Source organism: Chiloscyllium plagiosum, chromosome 15, assembly GCF_004010195.1.
Source record: "Chiloscyllium plagiosum isolate BGI_BamShark_2017 chromosome 15, ASM401019v2, whole genome shotgun sequence".
NCBI classification, from domain to species: domain Eukaryota; kingdom Metazoa; phylum Chordata; class Chondrichthyes; order Orectolobiformes; family Hemiscylliidae; genus Chiloscyllium; species Chiloscyllium plagiosum.
This window is the reverse complement of record NC_057724.1, coordinates 58,316,726-58,331,189: the sequence shown is the minus strand read 5'-3', so window position 1 is coordinate 58,331,189 and position 14,464 is coordinate 58,316,726. Positions and strand designations below refer to the sequence as shown.

Sequence of the window (14,464 nt, the reverse complement as noted above, 5' to 3'; positions counted from 1 at the left end):
CCACACCGACCCTCTGAAGAGTAACCAACCCAGGCCCACTTCCCTCTGACTAATGCACCTAACACTATGGGCAATTTAGCATGGCCAATTCACCTAATCTGCACATTTTTGGACTGTGGGAGGAAACCAGAGCACCCGGAGGAAACCCACGCAGACACGGGGAGAACATGCAAACTCCACACAGACAGTCGCCCAAGGCTGAAATTGAACCTAGGACCCTGGTGCTGAGAGAGAGCAGTGCTAACACTGAGCCACCGTGCCCAGGAAAATCGACATTTTGGGCAAAAACCCTGCTCCAGACCCACAACAATGTGATTGATTCTTAATTGCCCTCTGGGCAATAAGGAAAAGCAATAAATGCTGGCCCAGCCAGTGATGGCCTCATCCCATGAATGAACTTAATAAAAACAAAATCAAATTTCACAAGGAAGCTACCATTGATTTAGGTACACAGTCTCACCAAAAAAGAAGTAAAAGTAACAAAGATAAAGAAACTAAAGGCACTCGAGAATGACAAAATTGTCTCCTTTAGAATCCTGGTGGAATCTATCTATTTTGGACTCATTAAGGATAGCCCAGGGTCTTAAATAAATGGTGAAAAGTTATGGATGGCATCATCAACAGTGCAATGTGCAGAATCTGATGCCCAGTTTAGGTTCCGCCAGGACTATTCAGCTCCTGACCTCATTAAAGGCTTGGTTCAAACATGGACAACAAAAGAAGGATTCCAAGTGAGAGTGACATCAAGACTGCATTTGACCTAGTATGGCATCAAGGAGCCACAGCAAAACTTGAATCAATTGGTTTCACAGGGTAAGCTCTCTGCTGGTTGGAGTCAAACCTGGCAACAGCAAGATGATCGTGGTTGATAGAGGTCAGTCATCTCAGCTCCAGGGCATCTCTACAGGAGTTCCTCAGGATAGTGTCTAGGCCCAGCTGCTTCAAATTACTTTCCCTGCATCACAAAGTCAGAAGTGGGGACAATCATGGATGATTTCACAGTGTTTAGCAGCATTCAGGATTCCTCAGATACTGAAACAGTCCATGATCAAATACAAGATCTGATCAATATCCAGGCTTGGGCTGACAAATGGCAAGTAACATTCACATCACACAGATACCAATGATTATCTTCAATATGACAATCTAGCCACTGCCCCGGAATTCAAAGATGTTACCATCACTGAATCCCAGGGAGAAAGTGAGGACTGCAGATGCTGGAGATCAGAGCTTAAAAATGTGTTGCTGAAAAAGCCCAGCAGGTCAGGCAGCATCAAAGGAGAAGGAGAATCGACATTTCGGGCATAAGCCTAAAGAAGGGCTTATGCCCGAAACTCGATTCTCCTTCTCCTTTGATGCTGCCTGACCTGCTGCGCTTTTCCAGCAACACATTTTTAATCACTGAATCCCACACAATCAACACTATTGGAATTATTATTGATCAGAATCTCAATTGGACTCACCAGATAAAATGCAGAGGCTACAAGTGCAGGTCAAAGGCTGCAGTGAGTAACTCCTTATGCCCCAAAGCCTATCCATCATCTACATAGAGTCAGAGATATACAGCACAGAAGCAGACCCTTCAGTCCACACACCCATGCCGCCCAGATATCCTAACCTAATCTAGTCACATTTAACAGCATTTGGCCCATATTCCTCTAAACCCTTCCTATGCATTTCCCATCCAGATGCCTTTTAAATGCTGTAATAGTACCAGCCTCCACGACTTCCTCTGGCAGCTCATTCCATACATGCACCACCCTCTGCGTGAAAAAGTTGCCCCTTAAGTCCCTTCTATATCTTTCGCCTTTCAAACCAAGCCTATGCCCTCTAGTTCTGGACTGCCCTACCCCAGGGAAAAAACCCCTGTCTGCTTATCCTATCCAAGCCCTTCATGATATTTTCAACCTCTGTAAGGTCACCCCTCAGCTTCCAACGCTCCAGGGAAAACAACCCCAGGCTCTCCTGAATATGACATGGTACAAGTCAGGAATATGATGGAATGCTCCCCACTTGCCTGAACCGCAACAATACTGTAGCTTGTAATCATCCAGGACAAAGCAGCCCACTTGCTTACCATCTCATCCACAAACATCCACTCCCTTCACCACCAATGTCCATTAGTACGCACTGCTGCTATCTACAAGATAGTCTGCAAAAATTCACAAGAGATGCTTAGTCAGATTGGAAAACCCATGACTACTTCCATCTAACAGGACAATGCCATGTGCAAGTTTCCCTCTAATCCTCTCACCATCCTGACTTAGTGAAGAAATGGTGATGTTTTTCTGTCACTGGGCCAAAATCCTGGAATACTCTCCATAACAGCATTATGGGTCTACCTACGACATACAAACTGCAGTTGTTCAAGGCGACAGCTCACCACCTTCTCAACACCAACTAAGTGTGGCAATGAATGCTTGCCAGCCAGCATCACCCATGGCCTATAAATAATTTCTTTTAAAAACTAACAGACTGCAACATAGATTAGCCAGAATGCTTTCTGGATCATGTCATCATACCATGAGTAGCAATTATTGAAACTACGTTTGAAATTTTTGGATTTCAGAAAGGTAAAGGGGAAATCTGATCAAAGTTTAAGAGACTAATGGGTACATATGGGGGTAAACAGAAATACTTCAGTTTCACTGAATGGGGTCAGGGAGCTGGGCATCTATGACTTAGAGACAACTTAGAAATCAGAAACAGGCATTAAGATTGAAGTTAAGAAACATTTCTATAAACAAATTGGAATGGAAGCTTGGAACTCTACAGTAATCAAGAATTGATACTTCAATAGATTTCAAAATCAACAGATCTAAAACATAAAGATAGACAGCAAAGGTATTGGAGTCAAGTAGAATTTTAGCCACCTTATTTCAAAATCAGCTATTTCTGGTTCTACACAACTTTAAGTTGTTCTTCACATATATGATCTGTGAAATAACCATCACTTCTCATCTGTCTATTCTCAACCAGACTCTGTTCACCTACATCACTACATTAGCAAAAACTAATTATATGAAAGTCAAAATTAGTGAGAACCCAGTTACTTAAAAAGCCGTGTTAAAAAGATTAATAACCACTACTATGATCATAGTCATAGAGATGTACAGCATGGACACAGACCTTTCGGTCCAACCTGTCTATGCCAGCCAGATATCCCAACGCAATCTAGTCCCACCTGCCAGCACCCGGCCCATATCCCTCCAAACCCTTCCTATTCATATACCCATCCAAATGCCTCTTAAATGTTGCAATTGTACCAGCCTCCACCACTTCCTCTGGCTCTACATTCCAAGAGGACGCTAATGCATTACAGTTCTTCAAGCGGAAATACTTCAGTATAGCAAGTGAATGCCATTATGTCAGTTCAGACATTACACAATTTTAATGTGACATTATTACTGTGAACCCAATATAGCAATACTACACACACCCAAAATAAAATTGAGCCGAGTTCAAACCGCAACTGCCTTTTTAATTTCAACCCATCGGAGCGTAAGAAACAGCAAGCTTCAATCGTTAAAATGGGTTACTGCTTTGTTAGTCAATTTGAAACGATACAAGTTCCTTTCCTGGTCAAGAGGAAAAATGGATTCCCCAGCTTGTGAGGGTGGCCGCTTTAAAAATACAATTCAATAAACTAACAAACAAAAAAAACCTGATCGGGGAAAATGCTGCGGTTGTGTAAACTGTACGTGGATAGGTTTTTGTCATTAAGGTGTACAAAGGGTCACTATATCAGTGTTATTAGTGAGAAGCGCTCACTTCTCCAGTGATCAGACAGTGCTGAGACTACTCGTCCTCAGATCATCTGCCCCCACACGCTTTACGACACACTCCCTGGCACCTTACCCATTTATTTTAAATTAATAAATTAGATTTAACCCGCCCCAATGTTTCAAACCTCTTTCTTCTTCTGCCCATCAGATGGGATTCCGCAGCACACAAACAGGACAACTAAAACCGCCAACATCCGCCCAGGTGCCATCTTGGCGTCCCCCCAACTACAGAGTACCGGCAACGCCATGACGCAGATGCGCACGGCGCGTCACCATCAGCCCACAATGGCATCTTGTGATTGGCTACTGCGGCTAGCGTCAGTCTTCCCTGCCCACCCGACAACATGTCGAATTCGGTTTCGCGCCTTGTGATTGGCCCTTTCTTCCCTCTTTGGTTCAGAGGGTTAAGCATGCGCCATGGTTTGATCCATTCAAGGCCTGGCGTCGGCAGCAACAGCCTAATTAAGTATGATTTGGAGATGGCGGTGTTGGATTGGGGTGTACAAAGTTAAAAATCACACAACACCAGGTCATAGTTTCAGGTCCACAACCACCTGATGAAGGATCAGCGCTCCGAAAGCTAGTGCTTCCAATTGAACCCGTTGGACTATAACCTGGTGTCGTGTGGTTTTTAACTCTGATTTAGTATAGAACCGTTTCAACTCGCCGACTATGTCACTCTAAGAAAGCATGATGAAACATAATTTGACACCAAACGACACAAGGATCTGAAGAAGCATTGCTAGATGCGAAACTTTACCTCTGCTTTTTCTCCATAGATGCTGCTGGGTACCTGCAGCAATGTCTGTTTTTGTTTGTTTCGGTTCTCCAGCATCCACACCGTGGGTGGCACGGTGGTTAGCACTGCTACCTTACAGCGCCAGAGACGTGAGTTCAATTCCCGCCACAGGCAACTGTGTGGAGTTTGCACATTCTCCCTGTGTCTGCGTGGGTTTCCTCCAGGTGCTCTGGTTTCTTCCCATAGTCCAAAAATGTGCAAGTTAGGAGAATTGACCATGCTAAATTGCCTGTAGGGTTAGGTGTAGCGGAATGGGTCGGGGGGGTAGCTCTTCAGAGGGTCAGTGTGGACTTGTTGGGCTGAAGGGCCTGCTTCAACTCTATAAGTAATCTAATCACTCTCTGTTTTTCTTTAACAGAAGGACAGATTAAGGCGGGTAACAAGATGTTTGGTTAAAGCAATAGCTTTAAGGAGTGTAGTCAAGGAGGAAGGAGAAGTGTGAGACTAGTTTGGGGGAAATACTGCCAAAGTTTGGGGCCTTGGCAGCTGAAGATAGAGATGCCAATGCATGACATAATTAAAATTGGATTTGCTCACGAGGTCATTGTTTGAACGTACGCAAATACCTCAGAGCTGTCGAACTGGACAAGGTCACAGAGATGGCAAGGGATCAGACCATTGAAGGATTTGAAAACAAGGATGAGAATTTTAAAATTCAGACATTGCTGGAGTGGGAGCCAAATATGGGAGCAAGTTAGGACACTGCAGAATTTTGAATGAGCTGAGGTTTGCCAAGCCCAGAAGATTAGAGACCAACTAATCAAACCATCAAATAGGATCAGTAGGTTTGCAGATGACACAAAGATTGGTGGAGTGGCAGAAAGCATAGGGGACTGTCAATACAGGAGAATATAGATAGACTGGAGAATTGGGCGGAGAAGTGGCAGATGGAGTTCAATCTGGGCAAATGTGAGGTGATGCATTTTGGAAGGTCTGATTCTAGAGTGAACTATACTATAAACAGAAGAGCCTTGGGAAAAGTTGATCAGCAGAGAGATCTGGGAGTTCAGGTCCATTGTATCCTGAAGGTGGCTGCACAGGTGGATAGAGTGGTCAAGAAGGCATATGGTATGCTTGCCTTCATCGGATGGGGTATTGAGTATAAGAGCTGGCAGATCATGTTAAAATTGTACAAGACTTTGATTTGGCTGCATTTAGAATACTATGTGCAGTTCTGGTTGCCACATTACGAAAGGATGTGGATGCTTTGGAGAGGGTGCAGAGAAGGCTTACGAGGATGTTGCCTGGTATGGAATGAGCTAACTGTGAAGAGAGGTTGAGTAGGTTAGGATTGTTTTCATTAGAAAAAAGGAGATCGAGGGGGGAATCTGATTGAGGTCTACAAAATCATGAAGGGTATTGACAGGGTGGATAGACATAAGCTTTTTCCCAGAATGAAGGATTCAACAATGAGAGATCACGCATTCAAGGTGAGAAAAGAAAAGTTTAAGCGGGTACACGCAGGAAGTACTTTACACAGAGGATGGTAGGTGCCTGGAACACATTGCCAGCCGAGGTAATAGAAGCAGGCACGGTAGATTCTTTTAAGGTGAGTCTGGACAAATGCGTGAGTAGGTGGGGAGCAGAGGGATACAGATGCTTGGAAACTGGGCGATTGGTTTAGACAGTGCACTTGGATCGGCCCAAGCTTGGAGGGCTGAAGGGCCTGTTCCTGGGCTGTAAATTTTCTTTATTCTTTAACCTATAAGGAGATACCAACAGAAAACCCAACAAAATTATCCCCCTTTTCAAAGGCACAATGATCAACTCACTCACAAAATGAAGGAACACTTACAAATGATTATGTTAATGCTACAGCCCATTCGCTGCAGGAATATCAATTACAGAAGTCTTTGAGTGTACTAATAAGCCATACTACATCTCCAGTGTTGTCAAGGTATAGATTAGACAGAATATCAGCCAAAACAACAACTACTATAGGCCGCAACCAATCCAAACCAGTAGTTGACCACCTCAACCAGGTTCAGGAAGAAACACAGAGGAGATACTCCAACCTTTACCCATTCCTACCTGCATTGGGTGACAAGTATCAGGAACATTTCGCTGAAGAATAGCCAGACATTGAGGAACACCACTTTCAGATAGTGTAAGAGGGCTACAAGCTCTCATATTTAAACATAAAATTAAACATAAACTTGTCTAGATGTCTGAATATTTCCTCTTCATTTCCCAGAAAAAGTAAGAGACTAGCAATGCCTGAAACTCTGGGCAATTAATGCTGACCACCTCAAAGCATGCTAATAAGCTGAAAAGAAAATCACTTGGCACATAATGTAAAGTGAGCAACTTTTGTATGTAACAGTACTGTCTAATGTACAACTGTCATTGCTGTTGTCTCTTTATATCTTTGTGAAACTGGGATTTTAGGTTTGTCCTCATGTCCCTGTAAACTGTTTGAATGGTAGGGTTTGGGGCCTGGCTTTGCTGCTCCTCTCCCTTGTAAAATTGCTGTCTCTTGTATGCAGCTGGAAATGTAACTGTTTGTTGTAAATTGTTTTTGTAATTTGTTTAATAAAATAATATAAACAGGAAAAAAAAATGTAAAGTGAGCAAATCTCAATTTTAGGTTCTAAGAATTATGAACTTGTGAGGATTACTGTCAAAATAATTAGATACTCTATTTAGGAGCTATAAAACCTCAAAATTTAGATAGCACAGAAATTATGAATTAAATGCAACATGCTTATACTCCACACAAGTCTCTTTTCACTCTAATTAGCTTTCCCACCACATTACTATTCTATTCTTCCTCATGTCCTTATTTACTCAATGTCACTTTGTTCAACTAATCTATGTGACAGTGTTTTTCACATTTATATCACCCATTCTTTGTTTGATCTTAAACTTGCTTTATCTGTACTTACCAACTTGTAGGAGAAAGTGAGGATTGCAGATGCTGGAGATCAGAGTAGAGAGTATGGTGCTGGAAAGGCAGAGCAGGTCAGGCAGCATCCGAGGAACAGGAGAATCAACGTTTCGGGCATAAGCCCTTCATCAGGATGCATGCCCGAAATGTTGATTCTCCTGCTCTTCGGATGCTGTCTGACCTGCTCTGCTTTTCCAGCACCACACTTTACCAACTTGTGAACAGTTTTAAAGATCTCCATTTCTCCTTTCCCCTTATGTACTAACATTGAAACTATTGCTTTATGGCTTCAAATTATCTCTGAAAATACCATTTGATATATTTACTGAAAGATAGTAAACTATTTATATCTTAGTTTTTGTATTTTTTAATATTTTTGCATAATTCTATCAACTTCTTTCTGAATCTTTGCAGTTTAAGAAAATACAGTTCTGTTTACTTGAAAAAATATAGAAAGTGCTGGAAATAAACAATATATCTGGTAGCAGCAATGGAGAAAGAAACAGGGTTAAGGTTTTCAGTTCTATGTGATTCTTCTTCAGAACTATAGCTGCCCTTTCTTCATAAATCTGACCTTCATCTCAGGTATTACCCTGGAATTTCATGGTCTATGTGGTTCACTAAAGCACTTGGAGACACTATTACTCATTGATCCTTTAGTAATGCTCAGTACTATTTTAGGAGATATGAGCCTAGAGTTTCACTGTAATGATCAGACTGTCCATATTGGTGAAAATACTAAAAATCCCAAACATTGGAAATCCCTCATGACATGCATGATTTCTGATTTTTGTGAGGACAGCTTTGTTGACAATTTCGATTCCGGGCATGCATGGTTCTCAGAGACAGCTTGAGAATGTAACCAGCATTCATTTCGATTGGATTTGGTATCCCTGCCATCTGGAATCTGGAGTACACAGAGCAGAATATATTTTGAGTAGCTAGTGTATTCCTTTGGGCAGGTGAGTTACTACTCCACATGAGGCACCAGGAAACCTTCAGAGGGGGAGCTGTCAAGCACTCTTGGGAGTGGGTTGGGTGCCCCTGGATATCAAGTAACATTTGGAATTGTGATAAAAACATTCAAGCATGTGTCTAAAAATACACACACTGTCAATTGTAATATATACACCATAACAGCCATTATCATTGTTATTACATTTAACTGTCGATGGGCTGTCAAAGTATGTAAGAAATGTTTGTTTTCATAAGAGTTTAAGGATTTTCACTGTCTTGAAATTTTTCATTAAACAGTATTGTGTTCAAATAATGATATCACCAATACAACCATAATTGCTGTCATGGCTCCTAATGTTTGCTGATGGTGAATACTAGGTGAGTTGGCATGGAAGTGGAGAACAAATGGTGGTGATGGTATGTGTTGGTTTTGTTTGCACTAATTTGGCATAGGACTATTAAAGGAGACAGTGATGAGTATTTGATGTAAATTATCATGGGGTTTTAAAGGCCAGGATGGTGGGTACACCACAATAAGTTGGTGTAGGAGCGATGAAGGATCATGGAGGTGAGTAGAGGTCATAGACTGATATTGATGGTATGATAGATCATAGAAGGTAGAAGGACACAGAGGCAAGGAAGGTGTTAGCGTGGATGAAATGATATCAGTCCGAGCCCAGAGTGCGGTTCAACAATCGATAACGTTTATTGCTATAGTAACGCCGGCGGAGACCAACCGAGGTCCGAATTTCGGCTGCTCTGCTGTTCCCGCGCGCAGCTACATATTATATACTTTTAGTTGTCAGGATGTGTGGGATTTGAGGATGAATGGGATGATAGTTCCCCATCATCACTAGAGTAGGTGCAAATAGAATGTTTCCTGCCGTCCCAGGAGAGTTGCAGGGCACACACAATAGGGTGCTAATTGGTTTATGTAAAACGGGTCCGGGTATTATCTGCTTGTCTCTCTCTGTGAGGGCCGGGGCTAGCACCCCCCTTTGTTCCCTTGGGGTGTTGGTGTGTATTGATCTGTCTGTTCCTGTCTGGTGGATGCCTGTCCTTTGTGTCAGGGTGGCTCCGTATCGATGGGTATGGGTGTGTTTCAGTCAGTCTCTTGATGTGATTAGGAGATGGGTTTCCATATTAATTAATTCTGGAGTTTTGGTCCATGAGTCATGGGTAGTGTTGGTCTAGTATGGATTTTATCTGTCCTCTGTCTCCTATCTCCCGGTCACGTGGGTGGACCGGCAGCTGCTGAGTTCTGTGGGTTTAAAGCTGCGACTGCTGTTTAAAACACAAAATGAATTCTTATCGTTTCTTGATGTAGGCATAGTCCCGTGGCAAAAGCAGGGCCGCTCTGATGCCCGCTTGCAGTCCCCCCTTTCGGCAAGGGGTTGGACACGTCCACACCCCCGATGCCGATATTTTAAAAGTCGGCTCCTCGCCCGGTACATTCCGCCGGCCGTCATGCTGCAATCATGGGGCCTTTGGATAGTCCCAGGAGATGGTCACATTAACTCGAGCCCTGTGAGCTCACGATGCCTGATCGCCCGCCAGGAGTCGATGGCGTGGAGCATGGTCTTCCTGGCCTTTCGCTTCTTGTGCTGGCGGCATGAAAGACACGCCAGCAGGAGTCAGGCCAGAGCCAGCAGTAACTGTATGCCTACAATGGTGTGCAAGATGATTCGGATCCAGGGATGTATGTTTACGTTCAGGCCCCAATCCCACAACCTCTGTGCCCACCCCTGGGACTGCAGATCTGTGTCTGTGTCCTCCTCTAGGTCCTTTACATGCGACTGCAACTGGTGATACAATTTCACTGAGTGTCCTACCCGGGTCCTAAGCTCCCGTAAGACCTCAGCCAAATGTGAGATGGGGGCTTGTTCAGGCTCCTGATATTCCCTGAGGGTGTCCCTGAATTTATCAGTAATTTGTATGGACTCAGGGTTCCGTCGTCGGACCTCTGAGATGTGAGCTTGCCCAACCGTGACTGGGCGCCTGGGGGTGAAGCAGAACTCGTGCTGGGGGATCAGGCACTGCAGTCCATTACACCAAAATGAGGTTTCAAGAGTGGAGACACAATATCGTCCCCCCCCCACCATATCCCGCCCTAGTGAAGTGGGGGCCCGTGGGTACGATTTCAAGGGTGCAGCCATCTGTCCGGTTGAACCCGCAGTCCGCTGTTTCACTCCTTCGTAAGGGGTGAGGGCAGATGGTAATCGCCCCTCGCTGCTTGCAGCCTGGAAGCGGCACCCCGTACACAGCGCCGTTTCGAGATATGGCTGTGTGGTGAGCTAATCGATATTTGAGGGAAGCGTTTTCCCGTATGACTCCAATGTTCTCAATGTGAAACAGGGGAAATGGCCCCGACTCTGGGGTGACCACAGGGATCAGGAGGACAATCCCGACTCCTGTCGCCTCACTGACCTCACAGTCGGGAACCACTGGGTATACTCTGGTCATACCCTTCAGAGTCCGGCTGTCGAGCGGACCGGAGTGCCTCGCCAGTGAGGCCAGTTTGGCGCTGTCGATCCAGTCGGGCACCTCCCCCCTTTGGACCTGGTCAAGATTATGCCGGATCTGGGCTACCATCCACAGGCCAGCATGGCACAGCTGCCCCTCGTGGATATGGACCATGTTTTCTCTTTCTCGGTCTATAAGGTGGTTAATGGTGTGGGCGTGTGTCGTCAAGCTGGGTGTATGTTCCCTCTTCCCCCAGGCGTGCCTGGTCTACCTGATTTGTGAGAGACCTCTGTAGCAGGTCCCTCATTATCCCTTTTAGTTGCTCAACCTTTTCGTTAAGGCCCTGGATGTCTAGGGAGTTTACTACGGATGTCCCCGTGTTGAGTCCTGTGAGAGCATCGTTGACTATGTCCCGTCTGTGTCGTTATGTGTGCGTGTTATGTATGTCATTTCGGTGGTGGGTTACCCCCATGGCGTCTATGGCCCTCTCTATAACCTCCTTCCCCATCATGGCGTATAGGTTGCGTACCTGTGCTGTGCAATAGTCCGGTACCTGGATGCCCGATATATTGACCAGCACAGATACGACCTCGTGTTGGACGTTGTCATAAAGGCCCTCTCCCTCATCCCACAAAACCGGTCTCCCCACGGGCCCTGGTCCCAGAGAGGGGCACGGCAATATCTCGGGAGTCGTGGTCGGGGCGGGTGGAAAGCACAAATACAAAGAGACTACCACGGCATCAGTAGGCTCGTAATATCCGCAAACAGACAGATCCCGTACAGTAAAGGCATCAAAGGCTGGGGCAGAGGAGAGGTCCTCTGGCATGGCACACATTGTCCCGAACATGCAACCCCCCCAAGTCTATCGCCTCAGCCCGCCGGAGGCACGTCGGCCGCGGGTCGCGCTCCAACGTGCAGAATAAACAGAGTGTCTGTACACCCGGGAGAACTTCCAGCCAGGCGTTGTAGAACGCGTCGATCACATCGAGCTTGTCCCTTGCAGGAATACAGATGGCGTCGGACGCGTTGAAAGCAACACCATGGCGGTAGAAGTTGTCATGTATTTCGGGGAAGGAAGGCGCTGGTCGTAGGGTGAAGAGGAGAGCAGGGAGGAGAGCGGTGCACCGGTGAAGCATGATCTGTGGGAAGAAAGGGAGAGAGGCACCCTTACCAAGGGTGTAGGGTTAGTGTGTGTAGGAGCAGGTCTCCCTGGAACCGGTCCACCCGTTGCACTGTAAGGAGAAAGAGGGGCGGTTAGAGTCAAGTCAAGGGCGTGGGGGGGGGGTGTCTGTCCGGTCGGGGCTTAAGGGTAGGGCTTAAGCTGGGACCAGTGTTTCCACCTGCCCTTTCCCTTCATGTCGACACAGGTGCACGTGTCGCTGGTGAGGATGATTTTGTGCGGTCCTAGCCACCGGGGGGGCGAAGCCGGGCCGGTTAGGGCGGCCCTGACCAGGACTTTGTCCCCAACGCCGGGAAGGGGTTGGGCGGGCAGATGCGGTTGCTGCTTTGTCTGGTCCCTAATGTCCTGCTGGTCGTGCGCAGTTTGTCTAAGGGCCCGCAGGTGCGTGTCCAGCTGCCTGATATAGCGCGTCATCCTGTCCCTCAGGGGGGCCATGTCTTTCCCCCTGACCATGATGTTCTCTGGTAATCGCATGGCCCTCCCCGTCATGTGCTCGAAGGGAGTGAGGCCAGTGGAGTGGCCTGGGGTGGCCCTTAAGTGCATCAGTATGCAGGGCAGAATGTCCACCCAGCCCTGCCCTGTTTCGGTGATCGCCTTCACGATCGCCGCTTTGAGGGTCCGGTTCATGCGCTCGACCATCCCGGAGCTCTAGGGATGGAACGGCACGTGGAAGCGCTGTCTGATGCCTAGGAGGCGGCAGGCCAGTTTCATTGCGCGTCCGGTGAAGTGCGTGCCCTGATCTGAGTCAATCTGGAGAGGGAACCCCCAGCGAGGGAAGATGTTGAAGGCCAGCACTCTGGCCACGGTGGTGGATGTACAGTCCCGTGTAGGGAAGGCTTCTATCCAGCGCGTGAAATGGTCAACGATCCCCAGGCAATACTTCTTGCCACGGCTGGAGGGTAGGGGGCCTGTGAAATCAACCTGGAGGTTCTCCCAGGGCCTCTTGGGCCGTGGCTGGTGCACCAGAGGGATGCGCAGGGGCCGCCCCGGGTTGTGCTGGGTGCAGACAACGCATCGGCGGCAGTGTTTGGCCACGTCGCGGCCGAGGCCGGGCCACCACCAGTCAGTCTGGAGCCTAGCAAGTGTACCGTCACGTCCCGCGTGGTCCGGCTCGTGGTGTAATTGCATCAAGGTCGTTCTGATAGCCGCGGGTGCCACGACTCTGTTGCCGTGCCGCCACACCCCATCGGGGTCGCGGGCTGCGCCCTTTGCCAGCCAGTCCTCTAACTCACCGGGCTGCGCGCAATTCTGGACGTCCAGGACATTCACGTCCCGGACCTCAGTAGCGGGTGCTGCATGTGCGGGCGGTAGCGCTGCGCCCGCGGCGGCCTTTGCGGCCAGGTCGGCCCAATGATCCCCAAGCTGTTCAGCGGTGGTGGCCCGCTGGTGTGCTTTGATTTTTATCACCGCAGCGAGCAGGGGGAGGCATGCGGCCGCCACCAGGTCGCGGACTGTATTTTCGTGTTTAATCTGACCACCGCCAGCCGTGATAAAGCCCCGGCGGTTCCACGCTGCCATGTAATCATACTACCGTACTGGCTGTCGGTAAAGATGTTTACCCGCTTGCCTGCTCCCAGGCGGAGTTCGGCGGTGAGGGCGACCAGCTCCGCGGCCTGAGCGGAGGTGTCACCCCCCCCCATCGTTCCCTGTGCTCGGGTGGTCCCGGTATGGTTGACCACCGCCCATCCCGTTTGGCAGGACCCCTCGACAAGCCTACGTGAGCCGTCCACATACAAGGTCAGGTCGGGATCAGGGACCGGGCTGTCGGCCATGCAGTCCCCCTCCGCCGAGTCGATGGCGGCCTGGCAATGGTGGGGTTCCCCTACCGCAATAATCTCGTCGGCGGGGTTTGGCCCTGTGTCCCTAACGATCTGAATGGACTGGTCCCGGGGGAGGAGAACCACCTCCCAAGTTGCCCTGCAGGCATCCGAGACCGTCCGGAGGCGGCCCGTGTTCAGGAGTTCAACTATCGTGGGTCTAGTGTGTAGTATTATCTGTCCAGACATGGTGACCGGCTCACACACCCGGACCGCCCATGCGGCACAATCCAGCGCCGCCACACAGCGGTGCATGCCCTTCACGACCGGGGACTCCTTTGTGGAGTAGTAACCTACTGGTCTCATGTGGTCGCCTGAGGTTTGCGTGATAACACCGCTGTAAAACCCCCCCTCGAGTCCGTAGAAGATGTGGAAGGGCTTCGATAGGTCGGGGAGGTGCAGGGCCGGGGTGCTGATGAGGTGGGACTTTAACATAGAGTAAGCGTCGTCCTGTTCGGGTCCCCATACCACCCTCTCCGCTCCCGGCCTGACCCCCTTCACCAGGCGCTGAATGGGTTTGGCGATAGTGGCGAAATGTGCAATGAAGGGGCGGCAGTAGTTAAAAAGCCCCAAGAC

General features: G+C 48.0%; 1 protein-coding gene across 1 annotated transcript in view; it reads right to left on the bottom strand.

Annotated features, from left to right (window-relative positions):
• LOC122557355 (magnesium transporter protein 1-like) overlaps nucleotides 1-4,048 on the bottom strand; it is a 47,545-nt gene extending 43,497 nt beyond the window's left edge. Inside the window, exon 1 of the mRNA XM_043704984.1 lies at nucleotides 3,911-4,048. Within this exon, the coding sequence (XP_043560919.1) occupies nucleotides 3,911-4,033 (123 nt within the window). The 5' untranslated portion in view covers nucleotides 4,034-4,048. The remainder of the gene's footprint in view (nucleotides 1-3,910) is intronic.
• Between the last annotated feature and the right edge of the window lie 10,416 nt (nucleotides 4,049-14,464).